The following is a 25,587-nucleotide window of genomic DNA, read 5'->3' as shown; positions in this document are numbered from 1 at the left end:
TGTTACTGCTGCTTACTGTCTGGACTTTTTGAAATGTTTGTTGAAGAGAATCTTTTGTGTGTAGCCTCAGTATGGAGAAGACAGTAATTGGTTGCTCTTGCACAGCAACACACCAAGCCACAAGGCTCTCATTGTTTGGGAGTTTATGGCTAGCAAAAAAAGTCTGCATGCTGTTGCGCCCACCATATTTACCAGACTCAGCTCTGTGTGATTTTTTTTTTTGTTCCTGAAACTCAAGGCACCACTGAAAGGCTGTTATTTTGATGATGCTGACACCATTAAAGAGCTGTGATGAGAACGTTGAACAGTATACCAGTCACGGCCTACTGCCAGTCATTTCAGTTGCTTCATGATTGTTGTATGCAGTGTTTTTTTTGTTTTTTTTTTAATGAAAACTCCAAACACTAGAAGTATTAGTACCTATAGTACTTAGTGCCATGCATGGGTTGGAGGTTGAAAAAATGAAAGAATATATTTGTTGACATTAGACTTTAACTTCTGTAGATTGTAATTTTCAGGAAATATGTATGAAGGAAGGTTGTTCCAGAAAATGGAAGTTGAATGAATAAAGGAGGAAGGAGAAAAGTTGGTTCTGTGAGTTTGAAATTGGACAGTAAAAGGAAGTTGACTGGTACCAGCATGTGTTCAGACTGCTTTGAAAGAGAGAGTGGGAATTATAGAAGCCAATTATAGAAGAACATTGCCCACGGAATCTATAGAAAAGGCATGCAGCAAACAGAAAGTCTTATGAGCCAGGGAGCGGAGAGACTGTTAGAGATGAGTCATTAATTAACTTAACTGCCTCTTTTCAATGGAATCTAGAAGCCAATAGAATCTAGATCCATCACTGGAAAATGAAGGCCAGCCACATATTTTAACAACTTTTAACTATACAGTTTTTTTCTGTTCCCAGAAATGAAATAACAAATATCAGTGCTTCGATAATGAAATTGAAGCCTCATATATGAGATCCACCCATTTTAACATTCACCAATCCTTATTAGGCATGTTAGCATATATGTGTAATGTGCCTTTTGTCTTCACCCTCTCCGTCATTCTGTCCATTTTACTGCATGTAATAACTGAACTTCCAGTGGCGGATTTTCATGAAATTTTATATTTTACTCTGTTCGAATGATTTGTAAAAGCTTTTCCAAATTTCATTAAAATCAACCAATAGAAATCTGGCAATTGCTATTTCTTTGTCTGTCTATCGGTATGTAATAATAACTTGAATCCCAGTGGATGAATTCCCAAATGTTGGACCATCCCAAATTTCATTAATATTGGAACAATAGAAATTGGTAGTTATTGTTTATTTATTTATTTTTTTCTACATATCATAATGGCCATATAACATACACCGAAAGGACAGAATTCATGGGATACCTGGTTCCTGGGCAACGTGACACTGTCATCCCTCTTGCTAGTGGATGAACCCACAACTTGGCAGGTATATACACCAATGAGCCAAAATATTATGACCAGCGAGTCATTATGCAAATCGAAGCAACTGCGTGAACTGCGGCACATGCGTTGGTCGGGACACAGTATAAAAAACACCTGATACTGAGCTCCGTTAATCAGTGTTACTCTTGTTCTTCAGATGAGAAAGGCAGCGGACTTAAGTGAGTTTGACAAAGGCCAAACTGTAATGGCCAGACGACTGGGTCAGAGCATATCTGAAATGGCATGGCTGGTGTGGTGCTCACGGTCAGCCATGTGGTTAGTACATACCGAAAGTGGTCCGAGGAGGGAAAGCTGGCAAGGTGTTGGACGACCATGCTCATCAATGCTTGAGGTGAGTGAAGGCTCTCCTGGATGGTATGTGGCAACAGAAGGGCAACTGCGGTGCAACTAGCCGGTAATTGGAATGCTGGTAATGAGAGTAATGTGTCACAACACATGGTACATCGAACCTTGCTGAAAATGAGGCTGCGTAGCCACAGGCCGCTCTGAGTGACCATACTAACCACAGTTCACCAGTGATAGCGCCTACAGTGGGCACACGAGCATCAAAACTGGTCCTTGAGTAATTGGAAGAAGGTCGTCTGGTCCGATGAATCACGTTTTCTGTTGCATCACGTGGACGGCTGGGTACGTGTGTGTGTGTCATTTGCTTGGGGAAGTGATTGCACCTGGATGCACTTAGGACAAAAACAAGCCGGTGGTGGCGATGTCATGCTTTGGGTGATGTTTTGCTAGGATACTCTGGGTCCAGTCATCCATGTGCCGGGCACTCTGATGTCTACCACCTACCTAAACATCATTGCTGACCAGGTACACCTTTTCATGGCAATGGTCTTCCCCTCTGGTGGTGCTGCCTTTCAGTAGGATAATGCACCATGTCACACTGCCAAGATTGTTCAGGACTAGTTCACAGAATATGAGGAAGACTTCCAGGTATTGCCCTGGCCTCCAAATTCCCCAGACATCAATCCCATCGATCATCTGTAATTTGTGTTGGAACGGCGTCTCAACCACGGACCTTACAGGGGTTAAAGGATCTGCTGGTTACATGTTGATACCAAATACCACAAGACACATTTAGAAATCTTGTAGCATCCATGCCTCGCTGGATACGAGCTGTTTTGGCTGCATGTGGAGAACCAACATCATATAAGGTAAGTGGTCATAATGTTTTGGCTCATCAGTGTAGGTACACTGCATCCATGTAGATGGTAATTCGATGTCTGTATGGATAAATGTCTTAGGCTAACCAGCTTTGAAAGAGATATGGAGTGGGTGCCTGACTCGTGGATCACTCCATTGCGGGGGTGGTATAGAAATTGCACTATCCTCGTTCTTCAGTATCAAGAGTGTATTGGGAATACGCCATTTCTGGAATAACATCTCATCATGGACAGTGCTGTGGACGGAGAAAGGTGGTGGATGAACGTGGCCATCGATGTCTGTCTCACATTGTTTCAGCCAACTGGAGAGCGAGTGGCACAAATCACTGCCGATTTCAATGAGGGAGGTGTCAGACTTGTCTACCAAGACCACCTGGGAATCATTAGCCGCAATAGATTATGGGAGCTGCCAACCCACTAGAGTCCCATTGCTAACACCACAACACAGGACTCTACACCTCAACTGGGCAAAAGAATATTGACACCGGATCTTGGATGATTGGAGATGGGTCTTCTCATCCAATGAGCTCTGTTTCCAGTTATTTCAATTGGATGGGAGGGTGCATATGTGGCTGAAACTGCATGAAGCTATGCATCCATTGTGTCAACAAGGAACTGTTCAGGCAGGTGGACAGTCGGCAATGGTCTGGGGCATGTTCAACTGGCACATGTTGGAACTTCTGGTACGTCTAGACATATTTCTTTTCCTTGGTCAGATTACTGTTTCAAATCTTCTGATGTCAACGTTTGCTCAGATTGTGTCAGTGAAATTATTCTTGTAGGAATGAAATCCTTGTTCCACATTCCACCTTAAAATCTCGTCCTTTATCTAAACCTTGGTTTTCCAATAAATGTGCTAAGGCTCTTCAAAATAACAATGTTGCATCTCACAGTTGGCTTGTATCCAAATCTACAGCTTCATTTTCTTTCTACATCAATGCTTACAACAATTGTAAAGCATCTAAAAGATATTCTTGGCTAAATGCCTAAGAGTATGAAGGAGTTTACTTATGCATGAGTAATGTACACACATTATTTCTACTACCAAGGTAGTTTTAATGCATCATTTTAATTATATCTCATATTGTGAATACCTTCACGAGTTGCCATGGTATTGCACTACCTCGAATAAGTAGTGCTTCACCTATGGAGAAGACCAAGTAACATTAGTCTTCTCCATAGGTGAAGCATTACTTATTTTATTATGTTCATCAAATATCTACATGCTTTTTTTTTTTGTTTTTTTATGTTCAGGGAAGATGTTGCTGCATCTCAGAGAACTCAGATAGACATTTATGAGCAAGAATTAGAAGTTCTTAAAGAACAGGTAATTGTTAGTATATTTCAAATTATACAAACTGTGTTATTCTAGAGTTTATATTCAAATGATATGATTTCCTGGCAAATACTAAAAAATTTTTATTCTTCTCTTTATTTTCTAAAATCATGTCAACTAATTTTATTAATACTTCCAGTGCTTATATCCATGTTTTACAACAGAGAGCAGTTCTTACCCACACAGTTTACTTGCTGGTACAAAAGCATGTGACACTTGATTGCCCATCCTGTGCAACAATTCTCTGGTTGAATAAGCACCTTTGGGAGGGCTGAGAAAGCCTAGAAAATGAAGAGAGTGAGATGGAAGGCTGAAGATAGCTCACGCCTGAAAAAATTGCAAAAGTTGAATTCACAGAAATCAGTGTCAAATGGCAGTGAAGTTACGCTAGCTCTAAATGTTTCACCTGAGAGCTACCATTGCAGATATTTGCAAAAATTGCCCAGATTGGTGGACCATGAAAAATTGGATGTTATTACATTACAACATATGAGCACACTGCAATCTTTTCATTAACCAGAACTTGCAAAGCAGAGTACAGTATATTTGCAGCATCCACCATACTCCCCTGACCTTTCACTTTGCAATTTTTTGTTCCCAAAAGTGTAACAATTCAGAGGTCACCGCTTCAGTATTGAAGCAAAAGTGATCACCATCACTTAAGTTCAGTGATCACTTAGGCTTTGTAACAGTGGAAGAATTCAAGGACTGCTTTCACAAATATATTCTTGACTATCAGAGTAAATATAAAATTGTTTGTTGCTTTACAAACTAATCCATGTTATACATTTTAAAAAATAATTATTCTTTACTTTAAGACACAGAATATGTGAATGTTTGGAGTCCTCAGCACTGAAAAAGAACAAGTGAAAGATTTGGCACTCTTGAATAGGAGTTGTGGGAGCAGAATCTGTGAAGTCCACTATGTGATTGCTAAAAATTGGTAACATCTGCATCATGGGGTTGCTTGATGATGTGCACTTGTTACCTGACTTATGAGAAGAGATGAGTCAAGTTCTGTAATTCATATTTGAGGTTTTTGTTTTGGAAAAGCCTCCAATGGAACTAAGCCCTGCACTACAGTTTTTGGGTGTAGTAGGTGACTAGGTCTCTCCCTAATTGGCAACTACAGTGACCTATAAGTGTAAGGTAGGGGTGTTGAGAGAGGAACTTGTCATCATCCTGTATTTGTAGCTTGAATTCTACCAGCCTCTCCACTAACTTTAAAGGATAAAAGCCTATAGCACTATCTACTAAATTCTTGTTAAAATAGCAAGCATGGGGGAATAGCAATGATGTGTCAGTCCTTTACAGATGATTTGATATATATGCTTTGTTAAGACTTTGGTGATGATGACTTAATATGACAAGGAACACTTAAGTATATAATGTTACATTAATCTTACAATTACTTTTAGAATCTCATTAATACAAAGTTCAAGGGACTGAAAATTTCATGTTTTGTAATAATAAGTTCCCCCAAAAGTATCAAAACCTGACCTTTTTTTTTTGGTACATATATCTAACAATAAATGATAATAACAACAAAAATAATAAATAAATAAAATAATAAAAATATTATTCGTGAACACTGTACTTGAGCTGATTGTTGTCTGCAAAATGGGTTCCACGGATTGCATCCTTCAGCGAGCTGAAGAGGTCATAGTCGAAAGGTGCAAGATCCAAACTATGAGATGGTGCCTCCGTAGCCAGGTGGGCAGGAGCAGCAGTTCGTAGCACACGCTTTTTGATTAGACCAGGGTTCGAGCCCATGACCACCAAATACGGAGGATGTGGAGAGGTCAGGGACTGACCACTGCATATCCCCGGAGCAATATGGCCTTAGTTGCTAATGCTCCTAAAAACCAAATAACAAACAAACAAACTATGAGAAGGTGAGGAAGGACAGTGCACCACAGTTTTGTAGTAGTCTCCATCGTGTGCAGACTGCTATGGGGCTGTGCTTTGTCATGGAGAAGAAGAACCTCATTAAGATTTTTCTCTGGTCGAACTCTATGGATGTGGGCTTTCAACCTTTTCAACATTTCCACATATTGATCTGAGTTGATTGTGGTGCCACACTCCAAGAAGTCCGCAAGCAAGAAGCCATCTTTGTTCCAAAACACTGTTGCCATGACTTTACTGACAGAAGGCTGTCTTTTGAACTTCTTCTTGCATGGTGAATTTTGTTGGTGCCACTCTATCAACTGTCTCTTCGTTTCAGGGTCATAATGGTGGATTCAGGTTTCATCACCTGTGACTATGCATGAAAGAAAAACCTCTGCTTCACTCTTGTAGCGCTGGAGAAGTTCCATACAGATGACTTTCCAGGCTTCTTTGTGCTCATATGTCAGCATTTTCGGATCCCACTGGGCACAAACCTTGTTGTGTCCTAGTTCCTTTTGTGATGATTATCACTGCAGGTTTCCCTATGCCTATTGCATCGCAAAATTCAGGTGTTGTGATGTGGCGGTCCTCTTTGATCACTGCTTCAATCCGGCTCTTGTTGTCTGTTGTACTGAAGTTACTGGCCTGCCACTTCCTTGTTAATAATGTCACTTTCCCAACTTTCTGTCCTAAAGTGTCCACTAAATGCAGTTTTGTGAGAAACCACTGGCACCACATTACAAAAACACTGTGTCCACTATGTCTTAAAGTGTCTTACCTAACATCTGTACTCACATCTACAGTTTAGTCACCATAAACATTTTTAAAACATGTATGGATTTCAATAGGTGTCACTTCTTCCTTGGTAAGAAATTCAATTACCACTCAGCTTGATATGTATATCTGTACCATCTACCATTTTGAACTATCAGTGTACTGCACTCATGAGACCAGTCACAGAGCCACTCAGTATGGTGAAACTAGAGGCCTCTGGTGACCACTCAGTGAGATGCAAAATGATCTGCAGCACCACATTTGAAAGCAAAAAAATAGGAGGTATTACTTTCATACTGGTCCTTGTAAGCAAAGAATTCTTTGTCTTTTCTTTGAATTATTAGACAGAGATAATTATTCCTTGCATTGGCTGCCATAATTCTTATCAGTTCATCTGGCATACATTTAGGTATAAACCTTGAATGATATCTTAGTTGTTATGAAAAGTTTAAATCATCTATGATTACTTTCCTGAATGCTTTCCATTTAGAAGTTGTAGTTGGTATCATCATCAGTTGGTCAAACTGCAAAGAATTTAAAAACTATCTAAGTCCTTTTTAATCACCTATTATAAAAGCAAAATCCCATTACCTTGACAAAATCCCTCAAAAGTAGTTATAGCTTTAAGTAGATCCCACATCAATATATTATATCACTGCCACTTCGTGTTTCCTTTAGCTGCAGATTCTTAATGCATGAAGAGTCACGTCTGATAATCAGATCAAGAGTATTGCTTTCTCTTGTTGCCTCTCTAACATGCTTGTACAAAAAAACATTCATCCAATACATCCAGAAAAGCTCTTGCTATTGTGTGAGTGATTACCAGAAGTTCCAGTCTTGTGGAAAGATAAAATCCCCATTTATAAGACATTATGATTTACTAGCCCATTGCATCCATTTATCTGTATTTATCTCTCTCTCTCTCTATATATATATATATATATATATATATATATTTTTTTTTTTATGAAAACTCCAAACACGAGAGGTATTAGAACCTATAGTACTGTGCTTGGATTGGAGGTTGAGAAGACGAGAGAAGATATTTGTTGACATTAGAGTTGAACTTCTGCAGACTGTAATTCTCAGGAAAGACATATAAAGGATGGTTGTTCCAGAAAATGGCAGTTGAATGAATAAACGAGGAAGATAAAAAGTTGGTTCTGTGAGTTTGAAGTTGGACGGTAAATGGATGTTGTCTGGTGGAGGCACGTGTTCGGACTGTTTTGAAAGAGAAAGTGGGAATTATAGAAGCCAATTCAGAAGAACAGTGCCCATGGAAGTATCTGTAGAAAAGGCATGCAGCATAAACAGTACATCTATGAGAAAGCGAGTGGAGAGACTCTGTTAGAGGTGAGTCATTAATTAATCTAACTGTCCTCTTCTGAATGGAATCTAGAAACCTGAGAGAGGTTTTGGGGGCACTGCCCCAGATGTGGGAACAATATTCCATGGTGGGGCAGATTTGCGATTTGTACAGAGTGAACAGCTGTTTGGAAGAAAAGTAATGCGAGAGTGAAAGAGAAAAACCGAGTTTTTTAGATGCAGAAGAAGCAATGTTTGTAATGTGCTTGTGCCAAGAGAATAATCCCCAAAAGAGATATATCATTTTGCCTAAAAATCGGAGTGTCACCAAAGGTAAGCATAGGAGCAGAAGAATCCTTTTTGCGAGATATAAGACAAGACTGAGTTTTAGAAGGATTGAAATCAACTAAGTTGTCTTTGCCCCTCTTGAGAATTATCTGCAGATCGGCATTTAAGGAATTGGTAGCGGACATTCGAGAAGTTGAAGCTGATTGAGCAGGGCAAGGTTTCTCAAAATGGAAAGTGGACTGCAATGTGCTGTCATCAGCAAAACTATGGATCGGATTTCCATTCAATGGAAGAAGGTCATTAATATACAAGAGGAAAAGAGTGGGGGAAAGAACTGAACCTTGGGGGACACCAGCATTAGTGGAGAACTTTGAAGACAGAGAGCCATCTACCATTACCTTCAGTAAGCGATCAGAGAGAAAACTAGATAACCAATTACAAAAAACAGTTGGCAAACCATAAGATGGAAGCTTGTTTAGAAGAATTTTATGCCAAACATGATCGAAAACGTTTTGAGATGTCAAGAGCAACTGCTTGTGTTTCACTGAACTTTTCCATTGAATTTGTCCATAAATGGGTAACATAAGCCAGAATATCACCAGTGGATCAAAATTGACGGAATCCATACTGGCGATGGTTGATCAGACGGAAGTTTTCTAGGTTTTCTGGGTGGTTTACGAGTTGGCGGTTAATTGATTTCTCCATTACTTTAGAAAGAGTAGAAGTAATTGCAATGGGATGATAATTGGATGGGAGGGATTTGTTGCCCTTTTTAGGAACTGGCTGGATATGAATAAATTTCCAAGCAGAAGGAAAAACACCTTTGGAATAAGAAAGTGAAAAAAGGTGACAAAGAACAGGAGTAAGTTCAGGAGCACAGGTTTTGAGAACAAGTGGAGAAATACCATCGGGACCTGGAGCTTTCTTAGCATCAAGATTCGTCAAAATCCTTCTGACATCCTTTTGATGGAAGAACACAGGAGGCATTGAATGGAGTGTGTTGGGAATGGTTGGAGGTGTTTTACCAAGATCATTAATACATGAATTGGAAGAAAAATGGGATGCTAGCAGGTCAGGTTTATCCTTGGCCGAAGTGACAACAGGACCATCTGGTTTTGACAGATGTGGGAAAAGAGATGGACAAAAGTTGCGGCTGATAGCTTTGGCAAGAGACCAGAATGCTCGGCTACTATTAGGGCAAGAACAAAGTTTTCTACACTTAGCCTGTTCAAAATCTAGTTTGGACTGATTAATAACTACTTTACAGTTGTTGCAAGGTTTGGTGTAGGCAGAAAATGAAACTGAAGAATTGGAAACAAGCCAATTACGATATGCAACATTCTTCTCCTGAACCGCCTTAGCACATTTATTGGAAAACCAAGGTTTAGATAAAGGACAAGATTTTAAAGTGGAGTATGGGATAAAGGATTCCATTCTTACAAGGATAATTTCACTGACACGATCTGAGCAAACGTTGACATCAGAAGTTTTGAAACAGTAGTCCGACCAAGCAAAAGAAGAAAAGAAATTTTGCAGTTCATTCCATTTTGCATTCTTGTAATTGCCATGAAATAAAAGCTCCATTGGAGAAGAGACAATCACCAAGTTGTAATCAGAGGTGCCTGAAGGACCATTCACTTCAACCGTGTACTTAGAAGGGTTGTTTGTGAGAAAAAGATCATGCGCGTTGGATGTATGGTTAGGATTGTCCGGTATCTTGTAGGTAAATGAACAATCTGTGCAAGGTCATTAGTAATTGCAAAAGCCTCAGCATCTCAACCAGCTGGGTCGGTGTGACTAGAAAAGGAAGCCAGCTGGAGTTGTGAACATTAAAATCACCAAGAAAAATTACCTCACTGTTAGGAAAGTTGGACTGGAGAAAGTCGAGTTGTAAAGAGAGGAAGTCGAAGAGCTCCAAGTGATTAGTGGAGTTGGGAGAACGGTAGAGACAACGGACGAATTTGACACAGTGAGGAAGAGAGAGAGATTTTAAGCCAGGGAAGATTGAAAAGAGGAGATTCCAAATTACCAAGACTCTGACAGGGAATATCGGAATGGACATATGCACAAGTACCACCTTTGAGATGAAAGGAATCATACAAAGAACAGTTTGGGCAATTGAGATGAACAGTACTTGAATCAATCGATAACTGAGATTCTGTCAGAAATAGTACATCGGGTTTGGCAGACTGCAAGTGGAAATGGACATCGTTGAGATTAGAATTGAGACCACGTATATTTGCGAAATGAACTAGGAAGTGTTTGGTAGGTTTAGAACTTTTCACAGATAAGCTTACTCTATTAGTTTGACAATTCATGGTGTATTCAATAGTAAGAAAAAGTGGGGGGGGGATATGCTGTATGTAGTAATGAAATTTTTGGATATGGCGTACACATGGTAAGAATATACCCAGATCCCTGACATAACGTGGCCTTGACAATGCACCCCCCCCCCCCCCCCCCGCATATACACTACTCGGACTCCCTCCAATCACTGTCTGGCAGAGTTGAGGTTGCAAGATTATGCACTAGCTGATCCGGAAGCCTCCTAAAGAGTTACAATAGGTTCCAGTGTACTAATTAGCGGCTGGCCTGTGAACACCGGTTTAGAGTTGGAATGTAAGGAAGATTGGATCTTGCCGTGATGTCCACCATAACCTCAAAAGTCATCCGTTGTATTGCATGATTGAAGAGATGGGGAAGGGTTGACCAGAACTTAGCTCTGGAGACTAAACATGGGTTCCACCACTTCAAGCCTCCAATAAGCAAAGTAGTGGTATTGCACCAGTTGATGAAAGTCATCTACCACCTAGTATTGCTTGGTAACACAGAGGGATGGCATTCCTCCATATGGTGTGGGTTCCACACCTCGATCCCTGCTTACGTTGGTTTACACCTGGGTGGTCACCCACAGTGTGCTTGTGCACGGGGGTTATACCCAGGATTACTAACAATCCCACCATCGTGAAGGTGGAAGCAGAGGATTTGGCTGTCACAGACCGTCCGTACTTCGCCGAAATTGGGTCCACTTGACTTGAGTGTGTCACCCGAATATCAGTTCCATCAGCGATTTAGACTCCCAGACATTCTCTCATATCTGAGAGACTGTTTGTGACAACCTCAAGGACCTGATATAGTTGTTCATTATAGTCACCTCAGTCAGTTGGCCTATAACATACTCCTATTCTTATTTTTGTTTTTCCCATTGCTAATGCCACACCAAACTGATTCAACATTACACTGCTCACCTAGTTCAAGTGGATGCACTGCCTTAGATTCTATTTTGTATGTTCTTAACCAAGAGCATAACTCCTTCCCCCCAACCTATCTGTCCTCTGTACACTTTGTATTTGCCATATTCAGATTTTGTATATCTCCTAGGTCCGAGTGGTACTATGTTTCTGATATTCCTACAATGTCCACATGTGATGAAGACCAATATTTCAGATTAATCAAATTTATTTACTCTACTCCTAGCATTAGAGTACAAGCATGTATATGTATTCCTGTTTTTGCTCTTAGTAATCCTAATATATAGCTGATACATGTGCTTTTCTCATGATGATCCCCTCCCCCCAGCAAGCTCAGTAATTCCCATTCCTTGTTTTCCAGACTGCTGTGTGGAAATTTCCCATGAAGAACCCCCCTCCCAAACCAGCAACTTTCAAACCCATCTATTGCTCCCTTGAAGCATTGGCACATATTCTTGCACCCCCTTTTATTTAAGTGTATTCCATCCCTGTAAAAACAGTCTCCTCTAAGGTATTCCTTGAATGGCATGGTAAACTGTGTTCTTTTAAGATAATAAAGCACTCAAAACTCTTTGGGCATAAGAACTTGTGATGTTCTTTTGTGATGGTGATATTGCAGAGGTAGCTGTCAATGAAGAAGTGTAAGAAAATACTATGAAATGAACTCCATTATGTACATACACAGTGTGCTAATTAAATAACAAGACTGGCACTACTACAAAAAAAAGAATAACACTAACAGCAAAGTATGGTTATATATTTTCGAAGTAATTGTGTACCTCCAATGTGTACACACTGGTTACATCTTTTATACAAGTTTTGAAAACTCTTCTGGTACCACTTTTAGCTGGTCGGTCATTGCAGCCTGGATGTCCTCTATCATCCTATATCACGTTCCTTTCATGGCTGTTTTCATTTTGGAGAAAAAAAAGTAATGTGCAAGAGCCAAATCTGGAGAATTGGGGGGTTTGATGACTGGAATCGATTTTTTTGCCAAAAATTGCTTGATGTTGATGGCAAAAAGTGTGGGTGCATTGCTCGAAACTCAACAAATGAGGTACAAAATGGGAACAGATTTTTCTCTTACCCAGATCTTCTTTTAGAATTTCTTGTACAGTTATTACTACCAATCATCTATCTCAGCAAGCAACCTCGTTGAAATTGATCTGTCTTCAGTTACAATTTTTCTAACCTTTGTGACAATCTCAAGTGTTCGAACAGAGATCGATCGGCCAGGTCGGAGATCACCCTCTAATGACTCACGTCCTTTACGAAAATGAGAAAACCATTCAGATACTCTTGGTCAAGACAAATATTCATCAGTGTAAACTTTTTTAAAATTATTGAAAGTTTCCATAGTATTTTTTCCCAATTTACAATAAAATTTGATAACTGTTCTGTGCTCCATTCTCAATTTTCTGATGACATGCACAAAGCTACTATTACTCTTTCCGTCATAAATCAGAACTACTGACCGGACAAGTTTCAACTTTCACTCATTGGAAAGAGCACACTAGTGGATCTAATCGTATACTATTTTGGCCTCTTACGTTAATACTAAACGCAGAGCACATGCAGCCTTCTTATTTAATTGGTGCACTGTGTATTTCCAATTTGGAAATAAACATAATAATACCAACATAGGCTTTGAGTACCTTATTATCTTCAAATAGTCTCTTCTATTTCAGACCTAGCTGTGAAAGATTCTATGCCATGAGCCTTGCACAATCTCTCCAGAGGCTGAATTGATTATACATCATATTCTTCCTCATTGTGTCTGGGCAGAATTGCAGGCACTTTGATATTTAACTCTAATTCACAATTTTTTCTCAATATTGCTCTATATTTGCTAAGTAAATTCTCACGTCTCCTATTCTTAATATCATTAGTACCAATGTGTACAACAGCATCACCTTTTATGCCCTTAAAAGATGTTAGCTGCTCCACATCATCAATAATGTTTACTCTTTCATTTAGATACATGTAAAGATATGGATATAAATGAATGAGGTATGAATAGAAAATTGGGTGTGATGGTTAATGTATAGATTGTCAGTCCTATAAGAAATAGAGAAAAGTAAAAAGAAATAACTATGTTGTACATTTTAAATGAAAGTAATACAGTAAAATCTTGTAAATACAAACTTGGTTTATACAAAGTACTCGTTTATATAGAAGCACATACCATTCCCCTGCGAAAGGATAGGCTTTTCTATGTGAATATATTCGTTTATTACAAAATTCGTTTAATATGTATTACAAAGTTCTTTTTCACACCGTGAGAAATAAATATTGTCATTTTGTATGTTTAATACAAATCTTGGCAGAGCGATCTGATTATTGCCCCTGGCCATGTGGCTCCCTACTTCCTGAAGGATGGCACTGACTTGTTAGAAATTAGTTTTGTGTAAACAAAAGCAGTTTATGGTAGCTATAACGTCAAGTGCACTCTGATAAACATCTTTCTGAAGGATGAGTTGTTAAATTAACAAAAGAATAAAAAGTTTTTCTAAGTTGTTTACGTGCATTCCCTCGCTCTCTGCGAGAATAAGGTCAGTTGCAATTGTTACCCCAGTTCAAAGAGTCTTTTGCTATCGTATACATCAATCTATTTTTTGTGCCATTTTATCTAAGCTTTTTGGAACTTGTGTCTTTAAATTAATTTAAAATTTGTTTATATTAAATCTAATCTAGCAGTGTTATGGTGACAAAACGTAGATGGACAGAATTAAGCCTGGAAATTAAACTAAAAATTATACAAGAGGCTGATAGGATGTAAAGAAGCAAAACGAACCTTGCAAAGGAATACAACATCCCTTTACCTACTTTATCTACAATACTGAAAAACAGAAAAAGACTTGAAGAAGTGCATGACACTGGAGCAGTGATGAAAAACAGGAAACAAATTCGTGGTGCAAAACACGAGGAACTTGAAACAAAACTTTTCAAGTGGTACCAACAAACGTGTGCATCTAATTTGCCAATATCAGGTCCAGTTTTGCAAGAAAAGGCAAATTATCTAGCTCAGCAACATGGGATTAGTGACTTGAAATGCAGCAGTGGCTGGCTCCAAAGATTTAAAAACAGGAATAACTTGATTTCGCGAAATGTTTGCGGTGAGTCTGCATTAGTTGACAAAGAAAAGGCTACAGACTGGTGTTATGTACGGTCCATCCTTGAAAAATATGAGGCAAAGGATATTTTTTAATCTCGACGAGACAGGTATATTTTATAATTTGCTGCCAAACAAAACATTTGCTGTTCGAGGAGAGTCTTGTTATTGTGGAAAATTAAGTAAACAGAGACTCACTGTTCTGTTATGCTGCATTTTAGATGGCAGTACAAAACTACGCCCACTTGTGATTGGTAAGTTTTCCAAGCCGAGATGTTTTAAAGCAGTTAACCAACTTCCGTGTGATTATGAGGCCAATAGAAATGCTTGGCTTACAGTCAAAATTTTTCAATCTTGGTTATCAAAATTGGACAGAAGAATGGCTTCAGAAAAAAAGGAACATTTTGATGATTCTAGACCGTTATATATCACATTCTGCCGAGATACTTAAGTTGACAAATATACAGCTGTTGTTTTTACCCCCTAATACCACCAGTTTAATGCAACCACTGGATCAAGGCATTATTTATAACCTAAGAGAGCATATAGAGCCTGCCTGATAAGGTACTTGATCCGCAACATAGAAGGAGGGAACAATTTGCAGCCAAATTGGACTGTTTTGGATGCTATTCGTAATCTTGTTATTGCTTGGGAAAGTATTATATCAAGTGTAATAATCAACTGCAATAATCAGATAACAAACTGAATGAGTATTTTGCATCTACATTCACACATGAGGGGTTTAGCATTAGCATTTTAGCATTAGCATTAGTAGAGGCATTTGATGCAAGAAAGCAAGCTTATGCAGCATCAGCCAAAAAAAAAAAAAAAAAAAACCACTTCCACTTCACCCCTCTGTTCGTTCAAAATACCTGTCCAGCTGAGCCTTAAACTTATTTAGGCTATCAACCTCCACCACAAGGGATGGAAGTCTGTTCCACCAACCAACCACCCACTGGCTAAAGGCAAATTTCCGCACGTCTATCCTACATCTGTCTTTCCTCAATTTGAATTTATGCCCTCTCAGGTGATTATTCTGAGCTAGAGGAAGAATCCCATCAGCATTGAGCATGCTTAAACCATTCAAGGCTTTATACCTTTATACACCTCTATCAGATCACCTCGCTGGTGCCTAGTCTCCAGACACTGTAATTTGCAAAACTTAAGCCTTTCTTCGTAAGAGCACCCCTTTGTTCCATTCACTAATCTTGTTGCCCTTCTCTGTACTCGTTCCAGCAGCTCTACATCCTTCTTGAAATGAGGCCTCCAGACCTGTATACAGTACTCTAGGTGTGGCCTGACCATCGCCTTATACAATGGAATAATCACCTCCTTATCCCTGCTGGAAAAATTCCTGTATATCATTGACAATACTCCATGAGCTACTCTTGCAGCCCGTCTGCACTGCTCAGAGAACTTCATATCTGCCTGCACAACCACCCCCAAGTCCCTTTCATTCTCTACCACTGTCAGTGTTGTACCATAGAGTTGATACGTTGCTCTGGGGTTGCTGTTTCCCATGTGTAGTACTTTACATTTGTCAATGTTAAACTTCATTTGCCATCTCTCAGCCCATCTGCTCAACCTTTCCAGATCCTGTTGCAGAAGCATAGTGTCAGTAGTGTCCTTGACAACCCTGCCAACCTTTGTATCGTCTGCAAACTTGGACATTAATCCCGATATACCATCATCAATATCATTTATAAATACAGAAAACAATAATGGACCCAACACTGAGCCCTGAGGGACTCCACTAATAACATCAGTCCACGATGAGCAGTGTCCATTGATTACCACTCTCTGTCTTCTCCCCCTCAACCACCCCTTTATCCATAGCAGCAATTTGCCTCCAATGTCACACTGCTCCAATTTGTGTAGCAGTCTTCCATGTGCAACAGTATCAAAAGCTTTTCTAAGATCCAAGTATATAATATCAAAGTTATTCCCTGCATCCAGTTCTTTTGTGACTGCATCATAGTATCCAATCAAGTTGGTCAGGCAAGACTTCCCCTTAACAAAACCATGCTGTGTCTGAGCTATAACTGAAGTCTTGTCTAAATGATCCTGCAGTGCGTCTTTAACCAGTGCCTCCATTAATTTTCCTGGAACAGAAGTCAAGCTCACAGGTCTATAATTACTTGTGTCAGCCTTTGATCCTCCTTTGTGAATTGGGGTCACATTTGCACATTTCCAGTCTATGGGTACCTCCCCTGAGTCCAAGGAAGCTCTCATAATTATGGCTAAGGGTTTGCTTACTTCCTTTGCTGCCTCCTTTAATATAACTGGATAGATCCCATCCACCCCGGGTGCCTTTCTTGTGTTTATCTTCAACAGTTTCTCCTCCACTTTACTCCCAGTTATTTCAAGATTCTGTAACTTACTGCTAGAGTTGAATACACCTCTGGCATTCCCCTCGCTGAATAACTCCTCATGTGTGAATGTCGATGCAAAATATTCATTTAGTTTGTTAGCCACCTGAGCAGGATCATCAACACTTGACCCATCAATATCAAGTGGACCAATCTGATTCATCCCTTTCCTTCTAGAGTTTACATAAGTAAAGAACTCTTTGCTGTTTTTCTTTGCATCCCTTGCCAAGGATTTCTCGTAATCTGCCTTCGCCTGCCTAACCTCCTTTGTAACTTGGTTGCATATCAACTTGTATCTATCATAGGCTTCTGTGTCATGTGTTAATTTGTAAGTATCCCATGCATTTTTCTTCTCTGCCATATGCCTCATTAGTTCATCTGACATCCATTTTGGCCTAAACCTTGAACAGTATTTCTTAGTTGGTATGTAAAGCCTAGTAGCTTCCAAGATAAGTTCTTTGAATGCTTCCCATTTTGAATTTGCTGTTGGTAACATCATCAGTTGGTCCCACGGTATAGAATTTAAATACTGCTCAGTCCATCGTAGTCGCCTTTACGGAAGCAATAACCCTTCCCTTTACCCCTAATGGTAGTTACCTCTTTGAGTAAATCCCACTTCAGCACACTGTGATCACTGCCACCTAGTGGTTCGTTTATCTGCAGATTCTTAATGCATGAAGAATCACTGCTGATAATCAAATCAAGAGTATTACTCCCTCTAGTTGCCTCCCGAACATGCTGATGTAGAAAACAATCATCCAATAAATCCACAAAAGCCCTGCTAGTGTGTGAGTATCCAGCCCCCAAATTCCAGTCAATATCTGGGAAATTAAAATCTCCCATTATAAGACACTCTGATTTACTGGCCCACTCTATTTCCCTGTACAGTTCCTTATTATACTCATCAGAGTCATTAGGCGTATAGCACACTCCTACTCTCAATTTTGATCTCCCAATGCTTATGTCACAGCAAACTGACTCCACACTGCAGTTTGGTGTGACATAAGCATTGGGAGATCAAAATTGAGAGTAGGGTTATTAAGGTTTGAAAATGGCAGAAGGTTATCAAATTGTAGCAGTGTGCTTAATGATTTTGTAATAACTGAGAGCAAAGTGGAGGAGAAATTGTTGAAATTAAACATAAGAAAGGCACCTGGGGTGGATGGGATCTATCCGGTTATATTAAAGGAGGCGGCAAAGCAACTAAGCAAACCCTGAGCCATAATTATGAGAGCATCCTTGGACTCAGGGGAGGTCCCCACGGACTGGAGATGTGCAAATGTATCCCCAATTCACAAAGGGGGGATCGAAGGGTGACACGAGTAATTACAGACCAGTTAGTTTAACTTCTGTTCCGGGTAAAATAATGGAGTCACTGGTTAAAGATGCATTGCAGGATCATCTAGACAAGACTGCAGCAATAATTCAGACACAGCATGGGTTTGTTAAGGGAAAGTCTTGTCTGACAAATTTGATAGGATATTAGGATGTGGTTACAAAGGAACTGGATGCAAAAAATAATTTTGATATCATATATTTGGATTTCAGGAAAGCTTTTGACACTGTTGCACATGGAAGACTATTGTACAAATTGGAGCAGAATGGTATTAAGGGTAAGTTGCTACAATGGATAAAAGGATGGTTGAGTGGGAGAAGACAGAGGGTGGTAATTAATGGGTGCTGCTCTTCGTGGACTAATGTTATTAGTGGAGTCCCACAGGGTTCGGTGTTGGGTCCACTGTTGTTTTTTATATTTATCAATGATATTGATGAAGGTATATCAGGCTTAGTGTCGAAGTTTGCAGATGATACAAAGGTTGGCAGGGTTGTTAATGACAGTAATGGCAGTGTGCTACTGCAACAGGATCTAGATAATTTGGGCAGATGGGCTGAGAAGTGGCAACTGAAGTTTAACCTTGACAAATGCAAAGTACTGCATATGGGTAGAAGTAACCCCAGAGAAACGTACCAACTGTGTGGTACTACACTTAAGGTGGTAGTAAATGAAAAAGACCTGGGAGTAATTGTGCAGTCAGATATGAAGTTTTCTGATCAATGCAGACAGGCTGCCAGGGCAGGTCATGGGGTTTTGTCAATGATATATAGGAATTTTGCTAGCAGGGAAAAGGAGGTGATTGTCCCTCTGTATAAGGCAATGGTCAGGCCACGCCTTGAGTACTGCGTACAGGTCTGGAGGCCTCATTTTAGGAAGGATGTAGATTTGTTTGAACGTGTACAGAGAAGGGCAACAAGATTGGTGAGGGAATTAAGGGATCCTCTTACCAAGAGAGGCTTAAGTTGTGCAAATTGCAGTGGCTGGAGACTAGGCACCTGCGTGGTGATCTGATTGAGGTGTATAAGGCCTTGAATGGGTTGAGCATGCTGAATTCTTCCACTTGTTCAGATTACGAACCTAAGGGGGCATAAATTCAAATTAAGAAAAGACAGATGTAGAATAGATGTATGAAAATTTGCCTTTACCCAGCAGTTGGGTAATTGCTGGAACAAACTTCCATCTGTCGTTGTGGAAGTTGATAGGTTAAATAAATTTAAGGAGGAACTGGACAGGCATTTGGAGGGAATGGTGTGATTTTTTTTTTTTTTTTTTTTGGCTGATGCTGTATAAGCTCATACACTTGCTTTCTTGCATCACATGCCACTACTACTACTTCAGAAAGAGTGGCTTTGGAGAGAACACCATCAAAAAACATGGTCCAGCAGAACAAATGTGATAGCAACAGTGAGAAATGGAGGAATTTGAAGGAGCATATGAATTTTGTTGGCAAATTTGAAGAGTTTGTGAAGGTGGATGATGAAGTTGCTACCACTGCAATGCCAACACCAGAAGAGCTCTGTGTACCAAACAAAACAATGCTGTTTTTGTTATAAGTGACAGCTAAATTGAAGAAGCGCACACACTGCCATCTAAAAAAGATGCCCAAAATGCATTGAACATAATAGAGAATGTGTTGGCCTGCAGTAATGTTGATAAAGAAACAACTATTGCATTTGAAGAGTTTGTGAAGGTGGATGATGAAGTTGCTACCACTGCAATGCCAACACCAGAAGAGCTCTGTGTACCAAACAAAACGATGCTGTTTTTGTTATAAGTGACAGCTAAATTGAAGAAGCGCACACACTGCCATCTAAAAAAGATGCCCAAAATGCATTGAACATAATAGAGAATGTGTTGGCCTGCAGTAACGTTGATAAAAAAACAACTATTGCATTTGATAACTTCTGTGCTGTAGTTAAAAATGCATATAGGACAAAAACTGTGCAAACAACATTGGATTCTTTCTTTAAATTAGATTAATTTATTAAAAAGTTAATGGTTTGTATGTCTCCTTTTATATTAAGATTAATTCTTTTTACTGTGATACTAAAATATTGTATATATCAAGATATATACTGTACACTATTTTTATTTTCCGTTAATATTGCTTTTCTCTTAGTTTATCATACAAATAAAATGAAATCTTTAAAAATATGTTATTCCTATTACTGTATTGTTAGACAAGGCTTTTGTTTTTATTTTATTTTATTTTTATTATTTTATTTTATTAATTTATTTTTGATATTATTATTATTTATTATTATTCTTAGATATCCAGTATGTACCAAAAAAAAAAATAAAATAAATAACGGTAAAATTTTGACACTTTTGGGGAACGTCATTACTACAAACCTCGTTATTACAAAATGTGAAAATTTAGGTTCCTTGAACTTTGTATTAACGAGATTCCACTGTAATTTAGTAAAAGAAAGGCTTAGCAATAAATTAGAAAAATTTTGAAAAATTTTATATCCCAATAAAGTTGTTTTCGTAAGGGGATAGATTTTTTTAAATAGTTTTAATGCCAAAAATAATGGTTAAGGAATAATTAAAAAAGTATGAACATCATTGATATAATTACTGAAGATAGACTGTCATTGCTGACATCTACAGGGAACCACAGCCATGATAATCTGTGACGTCCCATGGTAATATGGGACAACATAGCAAATTGGTATGTTTTGAATTAGAAATAACAGTATTATGGAGAGTAGTCCCTATGATGTTACATAAATAATTGTTAATTTAATATAAATTGGATTAGTCAATTAGAAAAATTGTATATAAAGAGGATAATATTGTAATTATCCATTATTAGTAGATATGAGGGTGGGGACAGAAAACCAAGGTATGGAGAGAAAAGGCAAAAAAAGATGTTATGGCAGAATTTGCAAAATAATTAGGATAGAAGGCAGTACTTTGCTAATAAAGATGAATATGCAGGCATAGTGGGGTTGTGAAACCCAATTACTTGTGTCACCCTTTGTGAATTGGAGATACCTTTGTACATCAATAGTCCATGGGGACTTCCCCCGAGTCCAAGGATGCTCTCATAATTATGGCTAGGGCTTTGCTTACTTCCTTTGCCACTTCCTTTAATATAACTGGATAGATCCCATCCACCATCCACACCAGGTGTCTTTCTTATGTTTAACTTCAACAATTTCTTCTCCACTTTGCTCTCAGTTATTACAAAATCATTTAATTCCCTGTTAGAGTTTGATAAACATCTGGCCCTCTCCTCCTTGAATAACTTCTCATGTGTGAATGTAGATGCAAAATACTCATTTAGTTTGGCAGCTATCTGAGAACGATCATCTACAATCAAACTATTGATATCAAGTGGACCAATCTGATTCATCCCCTTCCATTTAGAGTTTATATAAGTAAAGAAGTCTTTGCTGTTTTTCTTTGCATCCGTTGCCGAAGATTTCTCATAATCTACACTCGCTTGCCTAACCTCCTTTGTGACTTGGTTACAGACTAGCTTATATCTACCGTAGACTTCTGTGTCACCTGATAATTTATATGCATCCCATGCATTATTTTCCTCAGCCACTAGTCTCATTAGTTCATCTTACATCCATTTAGGCATAAACCTAGAACAGTATTTCTTAGTTGGAACAAAAAGCCTAGTAGCTTCCAAAATTACTTCCTTGAATGCTTCCCATTTAGAATTTGCTGTTGGGTAACATCATCAGGTGGTCCCACCGTATAGAATTTAAAAAATGTCTGAGACCACTGCAGTCACCTTTATGAAAGCAAAAACCCTTCCCTTTACCCCCGGTGGTAGTTACATCTTTAAGTAAATCCCACATCAGGAAACTGCAATCACTGCCATCTAGTTGGTTCCTTTATCTGTAAATTCTTAATGCATGAATAATCACTGCTGATAATCAGATCAAGAGTGCTGCTTCCTCTGGTTGCCTCTCTAACATTCTGCTGTGGAAAACAGTCATCCAATAAATCCACAAAAGCCTTACTAGTGTGTGTGTGATCAATCCGCAAGTTCCAGTCAATATCTGGGAAGTTAAAATCCCCCATTATAAGACACTTTGAATTACTGGCCCACTCTGTTTCTCTGAATAATTGTTCATTGTACTCATTAGAGTCATTAGTCCTATAACAAACTCCTACCCTCATTTTTGCTTTCCCAGTGCTTATGTCACACTAAACTGACTAAACATTACACTTTCCATCTATGTCAACTGGATGCACTTCCTTAAATTTTGTGTTTCTTAATTAACTGCATAACCCCCTCCTCCTTTCCTATCCTGTCTGTCCTTTATGTACATATTTTACTCCCCAAATTCCAATTCTGCATTCCTTATATCCGTGACACCACACCTTTGATATCCCAACAATATCTCCCTTTGATGTCTTGACCAGCACTTTAAATTCATAAAATTTATTTACTATACTCCCAGCATTGGTGTACATGGAAGTATACATACACCGTCTCTTACTCTTAGTTACTCTAACACGGCCCATGTATTTATTTGTTTCATGACTCATAGCAGTTCCTGAAATAACCAACAACTTGCTTTCCAGGCTGCTGCTCATTCCAATAGAAGCAGTGCAAGAATCACTTTCGCCTCTGCATGCGGCTACTATTAATCTTTTAGTCTGTGAATCCCCCAAGCTAGCAGTTTTCTGACCCACCTAACACTGCCTCGATAGCATCAGCAAATATTCTTGCGCCCTTTCTATTTAAGTGTATCCCATCCCTGTAGAAATAATCTCTCCTGTTAGCAAGCACAGGCCACGCTGAGAAAAATTCTACCCTATGAGCCTTGCACAACCTCTCCAGTGCCGAATTGATTGACAAGGCTCCCATCATATACTCCCTCCTATTGTGTTTGGGCAGAATTGCAGACACTTTCAAATTTAACCCTAACCCATGGCTTTTTGTAGATATTGTAGATTTCTTGTATGGGTTAAAGCAAGTGTTTATTAATGCCCTTCTTTTGAGTTTCCTGGTTTTATATTTAATTTCTTTAGCTAGTATTTCAGTATCATGGAAGTTAAGAGTCTATAACATAAAAAAATGTATAAATATTTTTATGGTCTACAGTTTAAAATCAAAAAAATAAATAAAAATTGTTTTGATATAAACCGGGAATGTCAAATGTGTGGGATTTTTATGCTAGGTCAGACTTGCATGATGATTCAATCTGATCCAATTGAAGTTTCCAAAATTACATTAAAAATAATATAAATTAAAGCGTAGTATAAATTCCCATCAATGAATTATTGTTAGATGTTTTTAACTTCAGCTTTGAAATAATTCGCTCTGCTGTTGATCAGTTTGAATTAACTACAAAGCATTGGAAAAATCTTGCATTAAAGCTAAGAATTTGTGTTGAAAGCTTGATATATTTAATACCAAGATATAGAATGATTGGTCATGTAATTTCAGCACTACATTTTAAAGTTTATGATTAAGTTTAATATTTTTAGAGTATTAATAATTAGTCAAGCAATAAGTTTTTCTAACATTTACTATTAAGCTCTTATAATTATTTGTTTGTTCAAATCATAGTTAAGTGATTAGTTTTCTATTTCCTTTGATTGAAATTTTTAATAAATATACTCTACTATTCTGGTATTAATTAGTAATACTAGAATTAAATTAATACCTAATAATTACTAATATTTTTAATAATTAATAATTTTGAATTACTAATAATTACCAATTAGTTTATTGAAAAATTTATAAAATTGCAATAAAAATCCGTGAATTATATAAATCTTCATAATCCTTGCTAATCGGGTAATCATGATTTCTTATACAAAGGCTAGTATGCTAGTATGTTTAATACATGTGTATATTTCATTCAGTAATTTCACACTACTGTGTGCTGCATGCAGTTCCTTGAGAACTGCAATTCACACTTCTAATTTATGCATATAGAAAATTTTAATATTTATGCAAAGAACAAAGTTTGCATATTTTTAAGAAAATTTCTTAAATTCAAAAATACTTTATTTTTTCTTTAGGGAAGGGTAAAAGAAGCAGAATTTGAAGAAGAGGTTATGGTACTTAAATCACAAATAACCCAAAGTCAGAGGTATGTGTATGTTGTTGGTTAATAATCACAAATCATTATATTTCTAGGGGATGATCAGAAAGTAAGATACAGAAAGCTGCTGTACCAGTTCATTTATTGGCATGGATACAAGAATGCACTTATAGTGGAGGCATCATGACATTATTTTTGGATAACTGTATGGCTACTGTTTGTATAACTGTATGGATGGTTTAATTAGGATCTGAAGTTGATTTGTTGTATGTACCTCAAAATAACACAGGTGTCATTTTGAGATTTATATAGTGTATATTTGTAAAATATATAGAGATCAACTCATACCTTTTTATAGGAAGTTCTTCGGCCTGACACTCGCATCAAATTAATCCAATTAATACATTATATAAAACTAAATTTATGACACGATATTATGGTTTAAATTTTTAAAATATAGGGTTTCTTAAAAATAATTATGTATTCAATTTCCATTATCTACTCACTGCCAAAAGGAAGAGCAAAGTGAAGCCGATGCACATCAACCCGCTAAAAACTAAACCAACCAGCAATAATGGACTGGAAATTGAAGACAACTGTCAAATTTACTAAAATATTTTAGACAAAATTTCTTAATAAGGCACTAAATTATTTCGGTATGGACCGTGCTCACAAGAAGTAAATTGACACTTAACAATCTCCACTCTTTTATAGTAATAAGATTCAATTTAGCGTTCCGCGATGAGATTATTTTTATTAACCAATGTAATTAATGTTATTTACACATGCGCGTAAAGGTCCATGAGTCCGAAATAGTGTATGGTCTACGTACATTTATAGCGTAAGGGTTTAACTTCATTTCGAGCGTTTCTGCTATTAGGAGTTTAGTATATTCATATTGCGTATTAATTACAATTGCCTCATTAAAAAGAAACATATGGTTCTCATGGATGGCATGAAAGGAAAGTTCATACGCACTTGTCCTTTTGGTCCTCACAGATGCCTGGTGGTGTTGTATTCACATTGAAAGATAATTTTAGGTAGAACCAATGTAAAAAAGGTTACATTCCCCACACGCAATGTAGTAGTAGTAGTAGTAGTGACGGCATGTGATGCAAGAAAGCAAGTGTATGAGCTTATGCAGCATCAGCCAAAAAAAATCAAAAAAAAATCACACCATTCCCTCCAAATGTCTGTCCAGTTCCTCCTTAAATTAATTTAACCTATCAACTTCCACAATGACAGATGGAAGTTTGTTCCAGCAATTAACCAT

General features: G+C 38.1%; 1 protein-coding gene across 1 annotated transcript in view; it reads left to right on the top strand.

Moving 5' to 3' along the window:
* The window catches only part of LOC150090021 (protein fantom-like), a 234,503-nt gene that overhangs the window by 65,973 nt on the left and 142,943 nt on the right, over window positions 1-25,587 (top strand). The window contains exons 9-10 of the mRNA XM_090390151.1: window positions 3,888-3,960; window positions 24,292-24,362. Coding sequence (XP_090246277.1) covers window positions 3,888-3,960; window positions 24,292-24,362 — 144 coding nt within the window. The remainder of the gene's footprint in view (window positions 1-3,887; window positions 3,961-24,291; window positions 24,363-25,587) is intronic.

This window comes from Mastigoproctus giganteus, chromosome 2, assembly GCF_048544385.1.
Source record: "Mastigoproctus giganteus isolate SK-2022 chromosome 2, ASM4854438v1, whole genome shotgun sequence".
NCBI classification, from domain to species: Eukaryota; Metazoa; Arthropoda; class Arachnida; order Uropygi; family Thelyphonidae; genus Mastigoproctus; species Mastigoproctus giganteus.
The sequence above is the reverse complement of the archived record's forward strand: the minus strand, read 5'-3'. Positions and strand labels throughout refer to the sequence as shown.